The 17,117-nt window shown below is 51.5% G+C and overlaps 1 protein-coding gene across 1 annotated transcript in view; it reads right to left on the bottom strand.

Moving 5' to 3' along the window:
- Positions 1-17,117, bottom strand: part of RPTOR (regulatory associated protein of MTOR complex 1) — a 176,358-nt gene that overhangs the window by 52,143 nt on the left and 107,098 nt on the right. The window contains exon 15 of the mRNA XM_032176974.2: positions 4,868-4,986. Coding sequence (XP_032032865.1) covers positions 4,868-4,986 — 119 coding nt within the window. The remainder of the gene's footprint in view (positions 1-4,867; positions 4,987-17,117) is intronic.

The raw sequence follows: 17,117 nt of genomic DNA, 5'->3' as shown, positions 1-17,117 counted from the left end.
CTGGGGCCACAGGCAGGCTCCTGAGGGGCGTCAGTCTCTTCTTTCTACTTCTACGTAGTCTGAAATTTTCCTTAAAAAAACCTAAAAGCAGGCCAGGTGCAGTGGCTCATGCTTGTAATCCTGGCATTTTGGGAGGGAAATGTGGGTGAATCACTTGAGCCTAGGAGTTTGAGACCAGCCTGGGCAACATGGTGAAACCCCATCTCCACAAAAAACATGAAAATTAGCTAGGCATGGTGGTGCGCCCCTGTAGTCCCAGCTACTTGGGAGGCTGAGGTGGGAGGATTGCTTGAGCCCAGGAGGTCGAGGCTGCAGTGAGCCGTGACTGGATCACTGAACTCCAGCCTGGGTGACAGAGCAAGACCCTGTCTCAAAACAAAACAAACAAACAACACCCCCAAAACTAAACCAAGAGAAAAGGAAGCTAAAAGCAAAATGAAAATCCCAAGCCCATGGAATAGGAATTGAAATATATTATAAATACATGAAATCAGACCACAGCTCTAGAGCTGTGTGGGTTCTCTCATACAGAGCTGGTGGCAATTTCTGTATTTGAATATAGAATTCTACAGGGCATTCCATAGTAATAAGGCTGTTTTAGACTCTGATGAACAAAAATTTGGCTTCAGAGTTAAATATCTAAAATAGGCTCATTTCTCTGTAAAATGAAATGTAATCCCTTCAGTTCCTAGAGCAGGAAAATAAGTCATTTCTTGAAATTAAAATGAAGACAAGAAAGATTTATGCTTCCAAATGCTTTAGTAGCAATGTTTACTCTTAAACCCACACACATATATACTCACACACACACACACACACGTGCACACACACGCACACAGACACACACACACAAGCTCATGCTACATTGTGCTATGCATAGCAAGGTCTCTAGCAGAGGCCTTCTCTTGACTCTGGTCTCCACCCCTCTGGCTGTGGCATGTCTGCTGGAGTGATGGTCATGTGCCTTAAGGTCTCTGTGTCATTCTAGAACAGCAAAGCAGGCACAGAAGGCAAATGCCACTTTTATGGCGGTTTCTGGGGCTCAATCGGATAGCACGACAAAGCCGTGTGTTCGAGTTGCTATAACCCGCTAACACGAAAGGTACACGCAGGTGCTTAACTGCCTTACCGCGGCGGAAGAGGGGGGCGGGCCGTCCAGCTAGACTACATGTCACACACAATCCAAAAGGGCGCTGGGCTGTGGAGGCTGTGCTGGGACGTTTGCTGAAGAGCAGAGAGCAGTGTCTTCTGTGCTACACATGCTTAAGAGCTTCCTAGGAGGAGCTATTTAACAACTGGAGGCCAGGTCCACAGGAACGCACTTAATAGTCCTTATATTTCAAGATTAGGCACTTGGATTACAGTTTAAAATAATTCAGGCTAATTTTTCAGTAAGGTTAAATACACAAAAGCCACTGAAAAATAAACTTAAATAGGCTGAATACTGATTTCATCATGATCAAAATACCCAAGAAGCTAAATTAATTGGGGGAAAACGATTGAATCTCCTAAATAGCGCTGGCCTCCAACTATGCAGTCAGGACAGAGCAAGGCTGGTCCACGGCCACAGCCATCCTGTGCCTCCAAGAGAAAGAAGAGGCCACCAGACACTCCTGTGTGTCAGAGAACTGCCAGCAGAGACAGTGAACTGGCCATCAATCCTAAAAACTTAAACCATTTATTAATGTTTGTAAAAAGCTTTTACAATTATTTTAGTGCAAATGGCTATTTAAAACTCAACCTTGAAATCTTAAACTAAAAGTGGTAGAGGCTATTTAGAGTCTAAAAGGGCAGTGGTAAGTGGTAAGAACTGATTTTCCCTAATCTGTAGCAGGCAGATGTGACGGTTTCAGTCCCAATCCTCCAGAGCGTCAGCTCATCTGAGAGGCCTTGGGACCTGCTGCTCTGGCTTGGGGGCTCTGTGTGTGGTTTCCTCAGGGGTGTTTGTGCAGTCTTAGGACTTTCTTTTCTTCTTTATTTCCTTCCTGTCTGCTTTACTGCCTCCCCCTCTTGGTCTCAGACCATAATGTGTAACAAACATATATTTTTAAACATTGTTTTAAAAGACACGGTCTCACTCTGCCACCCAGGATGGAGTGCAGTGGCGCAATCATAGCTCACTGCAGCCTTGAGCTCCTGGGCTCAAGGGATCTTCCAGCCTCATCCTCCTGGGTAGCTGCGACCACAAGTGCTTGCCACCACGCCTGGCTAACTTGTTACTATTTTGTAGAGATGGGGTTTCACTGTTTCCCAGGCTGGTCTCAAAACACCTGGGCTCAAGCGATCCTCTCTCACCTTGGCCTCCCGAAGTGCAGGAATTACAGGTATGAGCCACTGCACCCAGCCTAAGTTTTATTTTGTATTTATCCTATTCTTAGTTTAACAGCAAATAATTATATTATTCTTAGTTTTCCTACCGCATAATGAAAATATTAACTTAATTGACTGGCTATTTTCAATAGACCAGTGACACATAAAAGAAACCTGAGGAGACGGCCTGCTGCCTGGGGATGAATGTTGCCAGGTACCCGTGCAGCTGGCCACACCACACGGTGACAGAGGCGGCAGAATCTGCTGCGGGGATGCGGGGACGAAGGAAGCAGCAGAGTCCGCTGCAGGAGGGGAGGCCGGTACAGAATTAAACAATCTGGACCTTTCCAAGTTGGCCAATAGGCTACTTGTGACTATTACCTGTGATACTATAAAGAACAGGCCAGGTGCAGTGGCTCACGCCTGTAATCCCAGCACTTTGGGAGGCTGAGGCAGGCGGATCACGAGGTCAAGAGATCGAGACCATCCTGGCCAACACGGTGAAACCCCTCGTCTCTACTAAAAATACAAAAATTAGCCGGGTGTGGTGGCTCACGCCTGTAGTCCCAGCTACTCAGGAGGCTGAGGCAGGAGAACTGCTTGAACCTGGGAGGCGGAGCCTGCAGTGAGCTGAGATTGAGCCATTGCACTCCAGCCTGGCAACAGAGCGAGAATCCACCTCAAAAAAAAAAAAGAATTGAAGAAGAAGCGACTACAGACGGTCAGGTGATTTCAAGCTAAGATATAACTAGACCAACAGAAAATAACTTAGTTGAAGGAACCAAAAGCCACACAAGTATAATATCAGCAAAAGGAGCTGAGGAGCTACAGGAACCCTTGCTCGATGGCCGGCCAGGACCCAGAAGGCCACAGCAAATGAGAGGGGGAGACTCGATAGCTCATTTGGAAAAAGCGATGGACTAGGATGCAGACCCTGGCACTGAGTGATACCCGAGCCAACGCCATAGCTGTGACGAGGTCGGGTGAAGACGGAGAACACCACAGAGGCTGCAAGAGTGTGGCCTTTCCCTGCATTCTTCCTGCAACATTTCTGTAAGCTTTTGAAGTTTTATCAAAAAGTTACCAAAAACTTTTTAAGTGCTATAATGAGTGACTTCTAATTCCACGTAAATCATCCAACTTCCATAAGCAACTAGAAAACCAGGAAAAATACCGTAAACAATTGTTTTTGGACACTGGGTGCTGGGTGTCGCGGGCCTGTGATCCCTGAGAGAAGGGAAATAAACAGCTGCCCTGTGTCCAGCTTGCACGTGGTTTCAGGCAGTCCCAGGCCACAGCGCAGAGACGGGGAGCCCAGCGCTTTCAGGGAACAGGAGACAGAGACTGGGGCTCCAGGGAGGCTGCAGTGGCGAGAATTTGCAGGACAGAGCACTGGAGAGGGGAAAGCTTCCAAGGTCTGCAGGGAGGCCCCTGGAGTCTTTGACTAAGTATTCATCTGCTCATGGATACAGTGACAACCCACGAAGCAGAGTAAAAACAGTGGGAAGGCGGTAGGCCAAATGCCCAGAGCTCACAAAAGGGACTGAGAAGAGTTTACAGTCCCCAAAGAGAAAGGACTAAAATCAATGACCTTTGCTTCTATCTTAAGAAACTAGGATGAGAAGAGCAAATTAAACTCAAAGTAAGAGAAGAAAGCAAGCTTCATTGATGAAAGCATCAATCAATCAAATGGAAAATAGACAACAGAGAAAAACCAATGAAACCAACAGCTGATTCTTTGGAAAGTTCCCTTTAGCTAGAATGGCCATGAATAAGAAACCATTAGCTGGAAAGGTTTTGAATGAGTCAAAAATTACTGCTATCAGATATGGAAGAAAAGTCTGGGTGTGGTGGCTCATGCCTGTAATCCCAGCACTTCAGGAGGCCAAGGCAGGAGGATCACTTGAACTGAGGAGTTAGAGACCAGCTTGGGCAACACACTGAGACCCCGTCTCTACAAAAAAATTTAAAAATTAGCCAGGTGTGGTGGTGTGCACCTGTAGTCCCAGCTACTTCCAAGGCTGAGGTGGGAGGATCGCTTGAGCCCAGGAGTTGGAGGCTACAGTGCGCTGTGATGAGGTCACTGCATTCTAGTCTGGACAGAGTGAGACTGTCTTAAAAAAACAAAAAACAGGAGCGGTGGCTCACTCTTGTAATCCCAGCACTTTTGGGAGGCTGAGGCAGGAGGATCCCTTGAGCCCAGGAGTTCAAGATCAGCCTGAGCAACACAGGGAGACCCCATCTCTTACAAATAATTAAGTAAAGAAAGAAAAAAAAATGGAAGAAGGGCCAGCACTATAGCTCACCCAGACATCAGAGGATCCTTAAAAATAATGGCAGTCCTCCCCTAATTGCCTTGATAGGGGTCCAATGGGAGCTGCACAGACACAGAATTCGGGGTATACTGTACACCCCCAGATTCAAGATGTTTGCAGAAGCTCGTTGTGTTTATTTTCTAAACTGTGGGGTGGACTCGGGCACACCTGGGGTTCCTGGCATGTATACTCGTAACCAAGAATCAGCAGCTGCAGTGCGGTGGGGAGCGCCCGGCACGTACCTTGTAGGCGATGCTGTTGAGTACTTTCATGGCCACGTCTGAGACCTCTGGATAGGGGTCAGCAGCCAGGTGCAGTAGGACTCTCCAAATCTGAGTGTAAACACTGTTAAAGGAAACTCCTAAGAGAGAGAAATGGGAGATGTTTTAGTACAAAGTAGCTGCCAATGAGGCTCCTAAGGCGGCTGCATTTTTTGAAACTTTAACCCTGGTATCAGAAGTGTTGCTTTAAGGAGTTGAGGTTACAGGAAGCCCCCATTTTGTTATTCTGGCAATGGGTAACGAGATTCAAGAATCCTAGCTGATCACTAAAGGCTTGATCACATGGATTCATCTTCTGAGGCCGAATCTTTCTAAAACGAAAACTGCATTGGAAAGGGTGTAACTTTCCTTGAAATGCCTCAGCAGATCAGAGGGCATGACCACACTCCCGGAGGAGCGTCTCATGTCACGTCCTAGATTTCCAGGAGCCCCCGCGGCCCATGGGTAGTGGTGCATGTGGCATGGACGTCTGCACCGCACCAAGTTCAGCACGTGCTGCTGTGCACTGTGACCCAGGGAGCACTTCCTGTCCACCTCCACGCGCTTCCTGCCCACCTCCACGTGCTTCCTGCCCACCTCCACGCGCTTCCTGCCCACCTCCACGTACTTCCTGCCCACCTCCATGAGCTGGCCCTGCTCTGAGATGCTGGGACTTCACGAAAGGTTGATGTGCTGTGACTTTTGTCCCTAAGCCTCTCCCGACTCACCCAACACTCAATGCAAGGTCCTGTGCTGCATGCTTGGATACAAAGACAGACAAGGCAGGACCCAGCAGGGACTCAGGCTCGTTTATAAAATAACACTGGTGAGTCGTGGGCATGGAGGGAAGCGCTGAGGCTTCGTCGGTGCAGCTGCTCAGTCCTATTTAATTCCCCAGCAATCCTACAGGCAGGTGTCACCCCTAGCGTCACCGAGGAAGGTGAGGCCCAGAGGATGAAGGATGTGAACGCACACCCATCAAACCTTTGAGCCATGCTACATCCACGACAGCGTGCAGCCTCAGGGAGCCGCAGGAAGGAGTAAGAGTGACTCCTTCTGTCGGCAGTGGGCTAGGAGGTGAAGGCCAGGAAGGCCTGGCGGAAGAGGCACGAAGGAGCCGGGCTTTGAGGGGAAGGAAGATCATTCTCTGGGCAAAGGAGGGGTGGGGCGAGGGTGGGTAGCACAAACAAGATCTGAGACATTGAACAATAAAGCACGGAGGTGATAGGGACACGGAGCCTTGGGGGATACCCGACAGAAGCCTGCAGGAGCAGATCAGAGATTGCGGGGTGGGGGCTGTGAGCACTTGGAAACCAGAAGGGAGCGGCAGGCACGGGCCATGTGGGCTCCTGGCGCAGTCAGCATTGGCTGAGGCCAGGGAGGAGGCTGATGGAGCAGGCATTGCGGAACTGTTGTCCACGCCATGCTGGACCCAGAGAGGCCAAGAAGGGAAGCAGCAATCCTGGTAGAGGCAGCAGGTCCAGCAAGGGCTGGGCCGATGACCGGAGGTGCTGAGTGTGGAGGGCAGAGCGGGGCCAGGTGGTGCCTCCCCTGCCTGTGGGCACCAGGAGCGCCAGTTTCCTGACAGGCTTGGCCCCAGAGGTGGAGGCAGACAGGGTCCTGCCCTCAGTGCTGGGAGATGAAAAGGGATCCAGCCACATAGAACTCCATCTTCTTTATTTTTGGGGAAGCTAGACAATTTGCTGAGGAGCAGGTGCTTGTTCATTAAACAGAGGTTCAAAGGATTTCAAGTGAGGTATGATTCCAGGCCACCCGATTGTTGGTGAAAGAGCTTAAGCATCAAAAGCCAGTGGAGGACCTCGTGTCACTGCATGAACACAGCTGCGCACGTGGAGGACCTCGTGTCACCACAGGAACACAGCTGCACACGTGGAGTGGGTTTTGCATGACACAGTCAAGTCCACGGAGATGGAGGCGGGTGCGAAAGTCAATGTGTGTGTGGGTTCTGCAGATGCCTGCGGCCACTGGCTCACCTCCACCTATGGCCTCCACTCAGTGAGCCCAAGACAGGCTCTACTTCAGCTCCACATATGGCAGGCCGGTGTCTACCCCTGCTGTGCGCGCCCCCACCGTGAGTGCAGAGGTCAGGGAAGCCCCGTGCCCATGGCTCCTGAAGAGGCCCCCATGAAGAGTGCATGTTGCAGTGAGTGAGCATCTCCAGGACTGAGCCGTGTGGAATCAGAGCTCAGCTGCCATCTAGGAGGTCACGCTGCCAACTAGGAGGTCACGCTGCCATCTAGGAGGTCATGCTCTGCTGCTGTGCTGCCCGTGCTGGCGTGAATCATGAGAGGCTGGGACCTTTTCTGGGAGCTGACATGTCTCACCCCACAGGGTGAGTTTACAGCCTTCAACCAAAGGAAGCATTCTTCCCAGGGACACGTCCCCTGCAGGTCTTGCCCATGCACATGTGTGCCTGGCCGGTGGTCCCTGTGCTTGACCTTGTGCCCAGGAGGAGGCAGTGGGGGCGTCTTGGGGGCCTAGGGCCCAAGCACACCTGGACTTCAGCGCCACGGCGCCACGCAGATGCACCTTCTGCTCAACCGTGGTCCTGCGCCGCATGGACTGGGACAGAACTGAAGCCTTCCAGCTCTCAGATTGCACAGCTCTGCGATAGCCATGTGGATCCACAAGCAAGTCTCGGAAATGTCAAATCGGTCCAGACTGTGGGAACACTCCCTAGAGTCTCCTCTACCCCAGCGGATGCTGGCTCCTAGGAACTGCTCCATGCAACACAAGGACGTCGGCGATGGCTGCGTCTTCAGTTTTTTAGAGTGAGCGGGTGAGCTAGGAGATGTGGCCTCACTGGCGAAGTTCGCTACCGCCTAGCTCCACGACACTCTCTACCACAGGTGACAGGATGGCCCCGCAAGATGCCCATTGGTGACTGCCCGTCTGAGACCCACTCCCCTTGATTATTCTGGGGTTCTGGGCTCCCCACAGCTGAGTGAGGCATTGAAGCAGTTCCCTGCGAGGCTCGACTGCCAGGTGAAGGGGCTGTGAGGGGCAGCTGGCCTTATATTAGAACCCTCCTCACAAGACCCAGGGGCGAGGACCAGGCCACTGTGAAGAATAGGGCACTGGGCAAGCCCAGAACCCAGGGCAGGCGCGGCAGGAGGCCCCTGCTCCCGGCGGCCCTGGCAGAGTGCGATGAGGGTGCAGGCTGGTGGCTGCTCAAGCCTCACCCACAATGTGGGGGGCCACAGACGCGGGCACTGGGGGTCTAGGTCAGGGCTCCACAGGACACTCCAGGTAAGGACCTTGGCAATGTGTGGGGCGGGGTAGGGGTGCGTGTGAGATGTATTAGCTGCTACTTTCATCGAATTTTTTTTTTTTTGAGACAGAGTCTCGCTCTGTCGCCCAGACTGGAGTGCAGTGGCGTGATCTCGGCTCACTGCAAGCTCTGCCTCCTGGGTTCATGCCACTCTCCTGCCTTAGCCTCCTGAGGAGCTGGGACTACAGGTGCCCACCACCACGCCCGGCTTTTTTTGTATCTTTAGTAGAGACGGGTTTCACCGTGTTAGGCAGGATGGCCTCGATCTCCTGACCTCGTGATCCACCTGCTTCGGCCTCCCAAAGTGCTGGGATTACAGGCGTGAGCCACTGCGCCTGGCCACTTTCATCTAATTTTTAAAAACAGATTTGTATTACAGTTGGCCCTCTGCATCCACGGATTCAACCAACCACAGATCGAAAATATTTGAAAACAAAACAAAAAGTAATACACATAAAAAAAACCAAGAGAGCATAACCACTGTTGACACACTGTGCTGGATTTAGTATTATAAGGAATCTAGAGATGATTCAAGCACGGCGGGGGACGTGTGGGGAACGCAGAACTGTCACGCCTTTCCTAGCAGGACTGAGCGTTGTGGGCCCTGGAGTCCCCCACGCGTACCGAGGGACAATGCTATTGTTGTTGACCTTCGTGCAGACTTCCACTTACATCAAAGTCCAAATACTGTTTGTGACTCAACAGGGGAAAAAAGATCTAATTTTGCCAGTCTTTTTAGCGACAGTGGATTTTATAACTATGTACCAGTAAAAAGTGTGACGCTGTGATCGTGGAACTGCTGTCTTTATTTCAAGTCTTTCCTTGGTTTGGCCACAATCTTCTCTCAGGCTCCGTTGTATCAACTGTCCTGTTGTTAAATCTGCCAGTCCCCAAAATGACTGCAGAGACCTTCCCATCGGATTCGAGTCCACCAGGAAGGAGGTGAGGCTGCTTGGGTCCTGCCCTGCAGGGAGTCAGGGACTGGGGGTGTTGAGCTTAGAAAGGGCCCCTGCTGGCACTCACAGAACTCCCTGTAGGCACGGAGAACCTATTTTCATGTCTAGACTAAAAGCAATAAAAGATCATAACGAATGGTTTTAGAAGTTATTGTTCAGAGCCCAATGGTCACAGCTTTCCAAATAGCATACAAGGCAGGGAAATTTACTCAGCGCTCTGGCCGACTCTGAATCCCAGAAGCTCCCGGGCTGGCGGAGCAGTTTGGAGAAGACAGAGTGTTCCTGCAGGGGACAGCTGCCAGCCGCCACCCCAAGGTTGAGGGGTCGGCAGAGCGGGTTGCGCCCTCTGATGTGCTCACCCAGTCTGTGGTGGCCAAGACCCTCTGCCATCCTGGGGAACCAGTGCCCCAGGCCGAGGGCTTCCGCAGCGGCCCCTTTCTTGTGACCCTTCCTGCCCCCTCAGGGGCTGCACCCACGACTCAGTGTGCCTGTTACGAGAATCCCGCTGACCAGCTGCTCCGCCCTCCCCTCCTCCTGGGCCGGCCGGAGCCGTGGACCCTGCAGCTGCCCACAGGGAAGACGCAGCACCTCCCGGGCCAGGTGGGTGGTGCGTCTGCATCGTCTCCTCAGCATATTCAATACCCCTACGAGACAAACATCATAATGCCTTTAGTTAAGGACTTTTGCCCTAAAAACATAATCCTGTAGCGTCGGAAAACTGTCGTTCATTTTCTCACCACCGTCTTCTGACGAGAGTAAATCCAGTTTCTGGGTTGTGAAGCCTTCCTTCCAAACCCGCACAGTTCCTTTGGCAAAAACCCTGCTTAGCTTTCTTTTGGTTGAGCAAGCACCAGGCTTTTTTTTCTGCAAAGGCACAAACCAATACCTTCTCTGCCCTGAAACCCAGACCTCGAGGCCTGGCCGGAACTCACTACTGGGGGTCTCTGGGGCTGCACGCAGGGCTCGTAAGGACTCTTTCAGCTTCTTGATACCTTGGAAAAAAGGAAGGAAACTGTAGTTCTAGGTACCCAAGAAGGTGAGGTGGGAGGATTGCTTGAGCCCAGGAGTTTGAGGCCAGCCTGGGCAACATAGTGAAACCCTGTCTTTGGGAAACATTAAAAAATAAACGAAGGGAGAAGCAGTTGCTATGGCCCATCCTGTGAACACCAATGATGCAGCAGTGCAGCCTGCCGCAGTGTGCGCGGCTGAGAGGCCTGGGCAGGCCTGGGGTGCAGGGGCCGCCACTGTTCTGTGGCCTCCCAGGAGCCGGGCAGTGCCCCAGTTTCTGGGCTCAGGTCTCTGGGCTCCTCTCTCCTCCAAGGGCAGTAGTTCTGGCTCCCAGATTCCGAACGAAGTAGGAGGGTCAGGACTTGATACCAGCTCTCCCGCAGAATCCCGTGTTCAGGTGTGGAGAGCACAGGCGGCCTGCGGGGCTTCTGGCTCTGCCGCTAGCCAGGGCCCCCAGCTCCTCCGCTGGGTGAGCAGGGCGCTTCCCACAGCTGCACCAGGGCCGGCTCCACACTCCGCGGGGCTGTGTTCCTTTCTTGCCCTCCCCTCCCTTGCATTAGTCCATCCGGCATCCATTTCTATGGCAACACATTTTCAAAACTGTAAGAAATGTCACCGTATTTAGCAGAGTCATGAAAACTGGTCCCATCTAGGCCAGGCCTCTGATCTGCGTCCCTGCCGGCGCTCTTGGGATGCGGCTGTTTCTGCGGGAAGAGCACTCTCAGGCCACCAGAGTCCCGAGCAGAATTAACTCCGCCTCGCCTCTCAGCACGGGTGTGCCTGGACTCTGGCTGCGATGCAGGGTTTCGGGAGGGAAGGCGGGTGGAGCACACAGCAGTGCGGCCCCCCACGGGACTGCACTCTAGCTGGGAGCTGGGCTGGACAGACGAGTGTGGGAGTGACGTGGTGCGGGGCCACATGCATGGGTGTCTGGGGGTGAGGAGGGTACCTCAGGCTGGGTCCCAGGACATGTGGACACAGGCCACAGATGCTCTCCAGCCGTCCTTCCGTCCTGAGCCGCTCCACGGCCACTCGTCGGCGTCAGGAACACAGGTAAGTGCAGAGGGCAGACGCACGGGCTGGGGGCCGGGACAGGTGAGGCCTGTGTCCACACGTCCATGCGTTAGCAAGAAACAACTTTACAGGACTGTGGTGGTAAAAATGGTGACATCATGCTTTGATGTGCTGGGTCAGGCACCTACACGGGGATCCTGGTGGTGGGCCAGGCAACCTCTCAGCAAGACCACCTGGCTCTGAGCTGCACGAATGGCACAGGGGCTGGGCCAGGGGCCAGCCAGGGGTGCTGCGGGCAGGTGCAGTGGGGCGGCTGCTGCTGAGATGGGGGGCAGGAGGCTGAAGGAAGGCCTTGAATGTCAGACAATGGTTTGGCCTCTACAGAAAATATGGTTTTAACGAAGGCTTCACCTGGAGGGTGGTGAGGAGCTGGCGTGAAAGAGGGCCTGCCCAGTTGTGGTCTGCAGAGAGCAAGACCCAGGGCAATGAGGCCTGGTGGGATGGGGGCACTGGAAATAGGAGGGGTTGATGAAGGGGATTCTTGTGGATGTCAGGCCAGATGAAGGGCTGAGTGAGAGACAAGCAGGATGGAGACATCAAAGAAGATTCTAGAACCTGATGCAGTGCTGAGACCTGGGTTCTCATTTAGTTTCACGAACATTTATCCTACCCCACCAGGGCCAGGCACTGCTGGGGGAACCTGGGCTCCATCAGTGATCAAAGGAAGCCAAGTACCAGCCAAGGGGCTTCATTGCCACAGGGGAGATGGGAAACACGTGATTGAGGGTGCAACAATGCAAGTGCTCTGGGGAAGGCAGAGCAGGGAGGGCGCTGGCGATGGGGCTTCTGGGGGGCCAGGAAAGATGGAAAGGTGCTGGGGCAGGGCTTCTGGGGCACCAGGAAAGATGGGGAGACATGGACACTCCAGGTTGCCATGGTTCTGAAAGCCTCTGCAATCTTCACTGAAAGGGACTAAAGAGATTGCTGTTCTTTGGCTGAAATGAAAGAAGAAATTGGCTGGAAACAGGGAAGTGCTGCGCATAATGGGATTCTGTGTAAGTTATGAATTCTAAACACTTAGGTAAGCACGGTGGTTTCCAGGTGGTGTGAGCGACATCTCACTGAATATGAATGAGGCTGGCTTTGCGGGGGCGACTTTGTTTTTCTTCCTTCCTAAACCCCAGCTCATTGTGAAACTCTTTCCTGTCAAATTTCCTAAGATTTGAATGATATACGAATAAAACTCAGTTTTCTCCAGCAAAAAAAAAAAAAAAAAAGTCAGGAATCAGATTGTGTAAGGATGGTGGAATGGGGAGCTCAGCTCCTTTCAGAAGACAGAAAAGAAAGAACGGGCAGAGGAGAAAACTCACGGAGGCCAAGCCCCTGTGTCCGGGCCCCAGGCTGCTGTGCGCTTCCCATCTGGGTGGCCATCAAAGGAAAGTGCGATTCTTCGCCCTGTACTCCACTGAGACCAGTACCGAGGAAAACAATGGCATTTACTCATCACAGACAAGAGCTAAGTTTCACACAGGAGTTGGACGGGGCCCCTGCAGTCCCTCTTGCCGGTGGACAGCACCCAGGGCCTCAGGCATGGCACGTGCACAGCAAACACCAGCCTCAGCAAGTTTAGCCACCTGGAAACTCCACAGCTGTGAACTTTCTGTAGCCTTCGCCAGCAGAAGGGGAGATACCCACGTGGTATCCAAATGCCCAGGGGGAAAGGGAGGTGCAGCGGGCATGGGGACCTGCAGACGGAAGCTCTCAGCGGTGCCATGGTGACCCAGCGCCACACTGCCTGGCTTGAGCTCCCTGGACCAACAAAACGTGCGGTTCTGCACACTTGTAGACCAGGCGCAACTTTTTATTTTGATTCTTACTTGATGGCCAGATACGTGTGAGTGGAGGGACGAGAGTGAACCGAGAACCCCATGGAGCATGGGCCAGGTAGGGTGGCGGGGCCACCAGGCCCTTGGCAGACGGTGACCAGGTGAGCACCGAGGGGTGATGCTGCTGTAGCTTCCCATAAAAGAAGAAGGCCAGTCGAACGTGGTGGCTCATGCCTCTAATCCCAGCACTTTGGGAGGCCGAGGCGGGAAGATCACCTGAGGTTGGAAGTTCGAGACCAGCCTGACCAACATGGAGAAATTTTGTCTCTACTAAAAATACAAAATTAGCTAGGTGTGGTGGCATGCGCCTGTAATCCCAGCTACTCGGGAGGCTGAGGCAGGAGAATCGCTTGAACCTGGGAGGCAGAGGTTGCGGTGAGCAGAGATCACGCCATTAAACTCCAGCCAGGGCGACAAGAGCAAAATTCCATCTCAAACACACACACACACACACACACACACACACACACACACACACACACACACAGGAAGGCCACAGTGAGCACACAGCCCCAGGAGGGCCACAGTGGAAGCAAGGAGACCCAGGAGGGAGCTGCGACCACCAGGTCAAAGAGCTGCTGGCTCAGGTGGCTGCGAGGCGGGGAGGAGACCGGCACAGATGCCCTGCCGAGAGAAGGATGTGTGGGGGCACAAAGAAGAGTCCCCGACTCCCGGCCAGGAGTCAACCTGAGTAAACACCGGTCCCCTTGGCTGCAGAGGGAGGACGCCCGTTTCTGCAGGGAGGGGAAGGAGATGCCTGGAGCTGATGGTACTGGCTTCAACACAGGTAGCATTGGGTTTGCCAGTTCTGCACTTTTGTGCCCCAACGTACATAGTGGGGGCACTGTCAAAATATCTGGCCAATCCATGGGAGAATCCCAAGTCCTCTGTTTGACTCACAGGAGTGTCCCTGGAGGCTGGGGTGCGGGCAGGGTGTGCTCTGCTGTCAGGCTCTCTGAGCTGAACTCAGCCTTGTTTTTTCTATGGCCTGTGTATGGTTCTTATACTTTTTAAGTGGTTGAAAACAAAATCAAAGGAACAATATTTTGTGAAGTGAAGTTACAAAAAATTCAAAGTTCAATCCGCACGGTTACGTAGCAACATGGCCAAGTTCATTCACTTACACGCGGTCTCTGGCTACTTTTGCACCACAATGGCAGTGCTGGGGAAGTGCCAAGGGGCAGTCCCATCCGCAAAGCTCTTTCACAGGAAGAGTTTGCAGACTCCTGCTCTAACCTACACATGACGGAAGGCAGCTATCACCTTGACCTTGGTGAGCGTGAAATGGGGCAGAGGTGGCACTAACCTGCTGGAGGCGCTCGAGAGCTACTCACAGGAGCTGTGCCCGGGGCCAGGGGAAATGTGTAATCAAAACAGAACACTATGAATTTACATTTTCTAGTACTTAAAAAATATTTAAAATACCTTTTTTCATTGTAGATTTATAAGTAGAATTTCGGCAGACAGGTTTTAAAAGACTCTTGCAGGCTAGCCTGGAAACCTAACCACTATATAGAACATTAATTCTATTTTAAAAGTGTATTCCAGTTCAAAACAAACATCTTACAAGTGACTCTAGGACATATTTCATTGGTGACTTGGCAATACCTCAACTTATACTCGAATATACAGAGTCAACTCTGTGCTTTCTGGGTACTTGGCATATTTTAGCGGACAACCAAACGCACAAAGCTGCAACGTTATTTCTCAATGAAAATTAACAAGTTGGCGTGTCTGGGCTAAGCTGGCATGTCTGGGTTGTCGTGTAGTGAACCTTTCAGTTTTCCGTACCCTGGAGTGCACGGTGCAAGCTCTAGACTCGTTCTATCCAGAGGTGTTCAAGGCAGCAGGTGGCCAAGGCTGGGAGCACACCCACAGGCTTGCCTGGTGGGAACTGTCTTGGCGAATGCCCTGTGTCTGTTTTGGGTCTTTGGGCTCCTGTCATGCGCTGCTGTCATTGTGGCTGGACCGTCATCCCTGGGAACCACAATGGAAGTAGAAAGAGAGCTTGAAGCTGAACACAAGTGAAAAGCCCATCATCAAAACTCACGAGACGGAGACAGCGGGGGGAGCGGGGGCCGGGGGAGGGGGGTGTCCCGCAGACCTGAACACACACATTAGGAAGGAAGCAAAACTCAAAGTTAATGAGCTGTTTTTATTTTCCGCTTGAGAACTGAAACAGGACAAGAGGGTGAACCTACAGAAAACAGAAGAAAGGAAACAAAATAAAGTACTGGAATAGAAAAATAAAGATAAAATCATGCAGTAAATCCACAAAGCCTAAAAGTTAGAACTTGAAGACACTAAAGAAATGAACAAACATCTTAGAGGATTAATCAAGAAAAAGGGGAAAAGGCAAATAAACAACAATAGGAATAAAAGGGGACATATCTAAAGAGACAGCAGATTGGGAATGACAGAGCAGCTAAAACAATAAAGACAGCAGAGATTAGAGCCTCAAGGGAAAGAATGAGAATACTTAGCTGAATTGAATAAAATCTTAGAAAAATAAAACTTTTTGAAGCTAGCTTAAGAAGAAATAGAGAATGTAAATAATCCTATCAGCATTAAAGAAATGGAATACAGAATTCAAACCCACCCTCACAACATTACACTAGCCCAGACAGTTCAGGGGCAAATTCTACTCAGACACTGAAAGAACACATCATCTTTGTCTTATAAAAATTGCCCCCTAGGACAGGGAATGAGGGCACACTCCTGAGCCAGTTTTTGTTTGTTTTATTTTTGTTTTGAGATGGAGTCTCACTCTGTTGCCCGGGCTGGAGTGCAGTGGCGTGATCTTGGCTCACTGCAACCTTTGCTGCCCGAATTCAAGCAACTCTCCTGCCTCAGCCTCCCGAGTAGCTGGGATTACAGGCGCCTGTCACCATGCCCGGAGGAGCCAGTTTTACTAGGCAGGTACAGACTCAATGCCTAAACCAGCCAGGTCAGGACAAGAAAAGTCACAGCCCAACCCACTTGTGAATGCCAATGGGGACCGCCCAAAGAAACAGCTGATGAGCGTTAAGGCAGCGATGTCAGGCGACATTACCATGCTGGGTGCCCCCAGAAATGCAAGGATATTTCACAAGAAATTCAATCCTGTAATTCCCTACACTAACAAACAGCCACGCACAGGGTCATTCTGAGATGCGGAAAATACATTCAAAGAAATTACGTCCATTTATCAGGAAAATTCTTAACTAACTAGAATAGAATGAGAATTTGCACTCATAAAAAAAGTCTGAACCAACGAGAAGGGAATTTCTATAAACTGATACAGAGCACCCACCCAAAAAATCTACAGCAAATGTCGTATTAAAGGTAAAAGGTTAGAAATGTTTCCTTTACTCTCAAGAGAGAAACACAGATGTCCACTGGCATTCTTTTTTTTTTTTTTGAGATGGAGTCTTGCTCTGTTGCCAGGCTGGGGTGCAGTGGTGTGATCTCCGCTCACTGCAACCTCTGCCTCCCGGGTTCAAGTGATTCTCCTCCAGTAGCTGGGACTACAGATTCTACTACAGTAGCTGGGACTACACACCTGGCTCATTTTTATATTTTTAGTAGAGACAGGGTTTCACCATGTTGGCCGGATGGTCTTGATCTCCTGACCTCATGATCCGCCCGTCTCGGCCTCCACCTCCCAAAGTGCTGAGATTACAGGTGTGAGGCACTGCGCCCGGCCTGCTGGCATTCTTTCTTTTTTGCCAGCAACAGGTTTTAAAAAAGATATTACTTAAAATTACAAAAACTGAAAGGTAACGTCATGCCTGTGACCTTTATGCAGAAAGTTAGACTGTCTTGAAGACACAAAGAAGACTTAAGGAAACGGAAACACCCTGTTCAGGAGCAGGGAGACTCATGGTGCAAGGACGCCAGTCATGCCAGGGAATCCACCAATTCAACGCCATTCAAACAACACCCCAATGAGGCTGCTGTGGACACAGAAAACCTGACTGTAAAATGTACACAGCAGAGCAAAGGGTTAAGAGCGGCCAAGACAATTCTGAGAAACGAACTGAGGAGCGGGCTCGACGGCGCTGCCCCCACAGCCGTGTGGTGTCGGTGCGGCCGTG

This window comes from Hylobates moloch, unplaced genomic scaffold (genome assembly GCF_009828535.3).
Source record: "Hylobates moloch isolate HMO894 unplaced genomic scaffold, HMol_V3 SCAFFOLD_15, whole genome shotgun sequence".
In the NCBI taxonomy this organism is placed as follows: domain Eukaryota; kingdom Metazoa; phylum Chordata; class Mammalia; order Primates; family Hylobatidae; genus Hylobates; species Hylobates moloch.
Note: the sequence above shows the minus strand (reverse complement) of the source record. Positions and strands in the feature narration are given on the sequence as shown.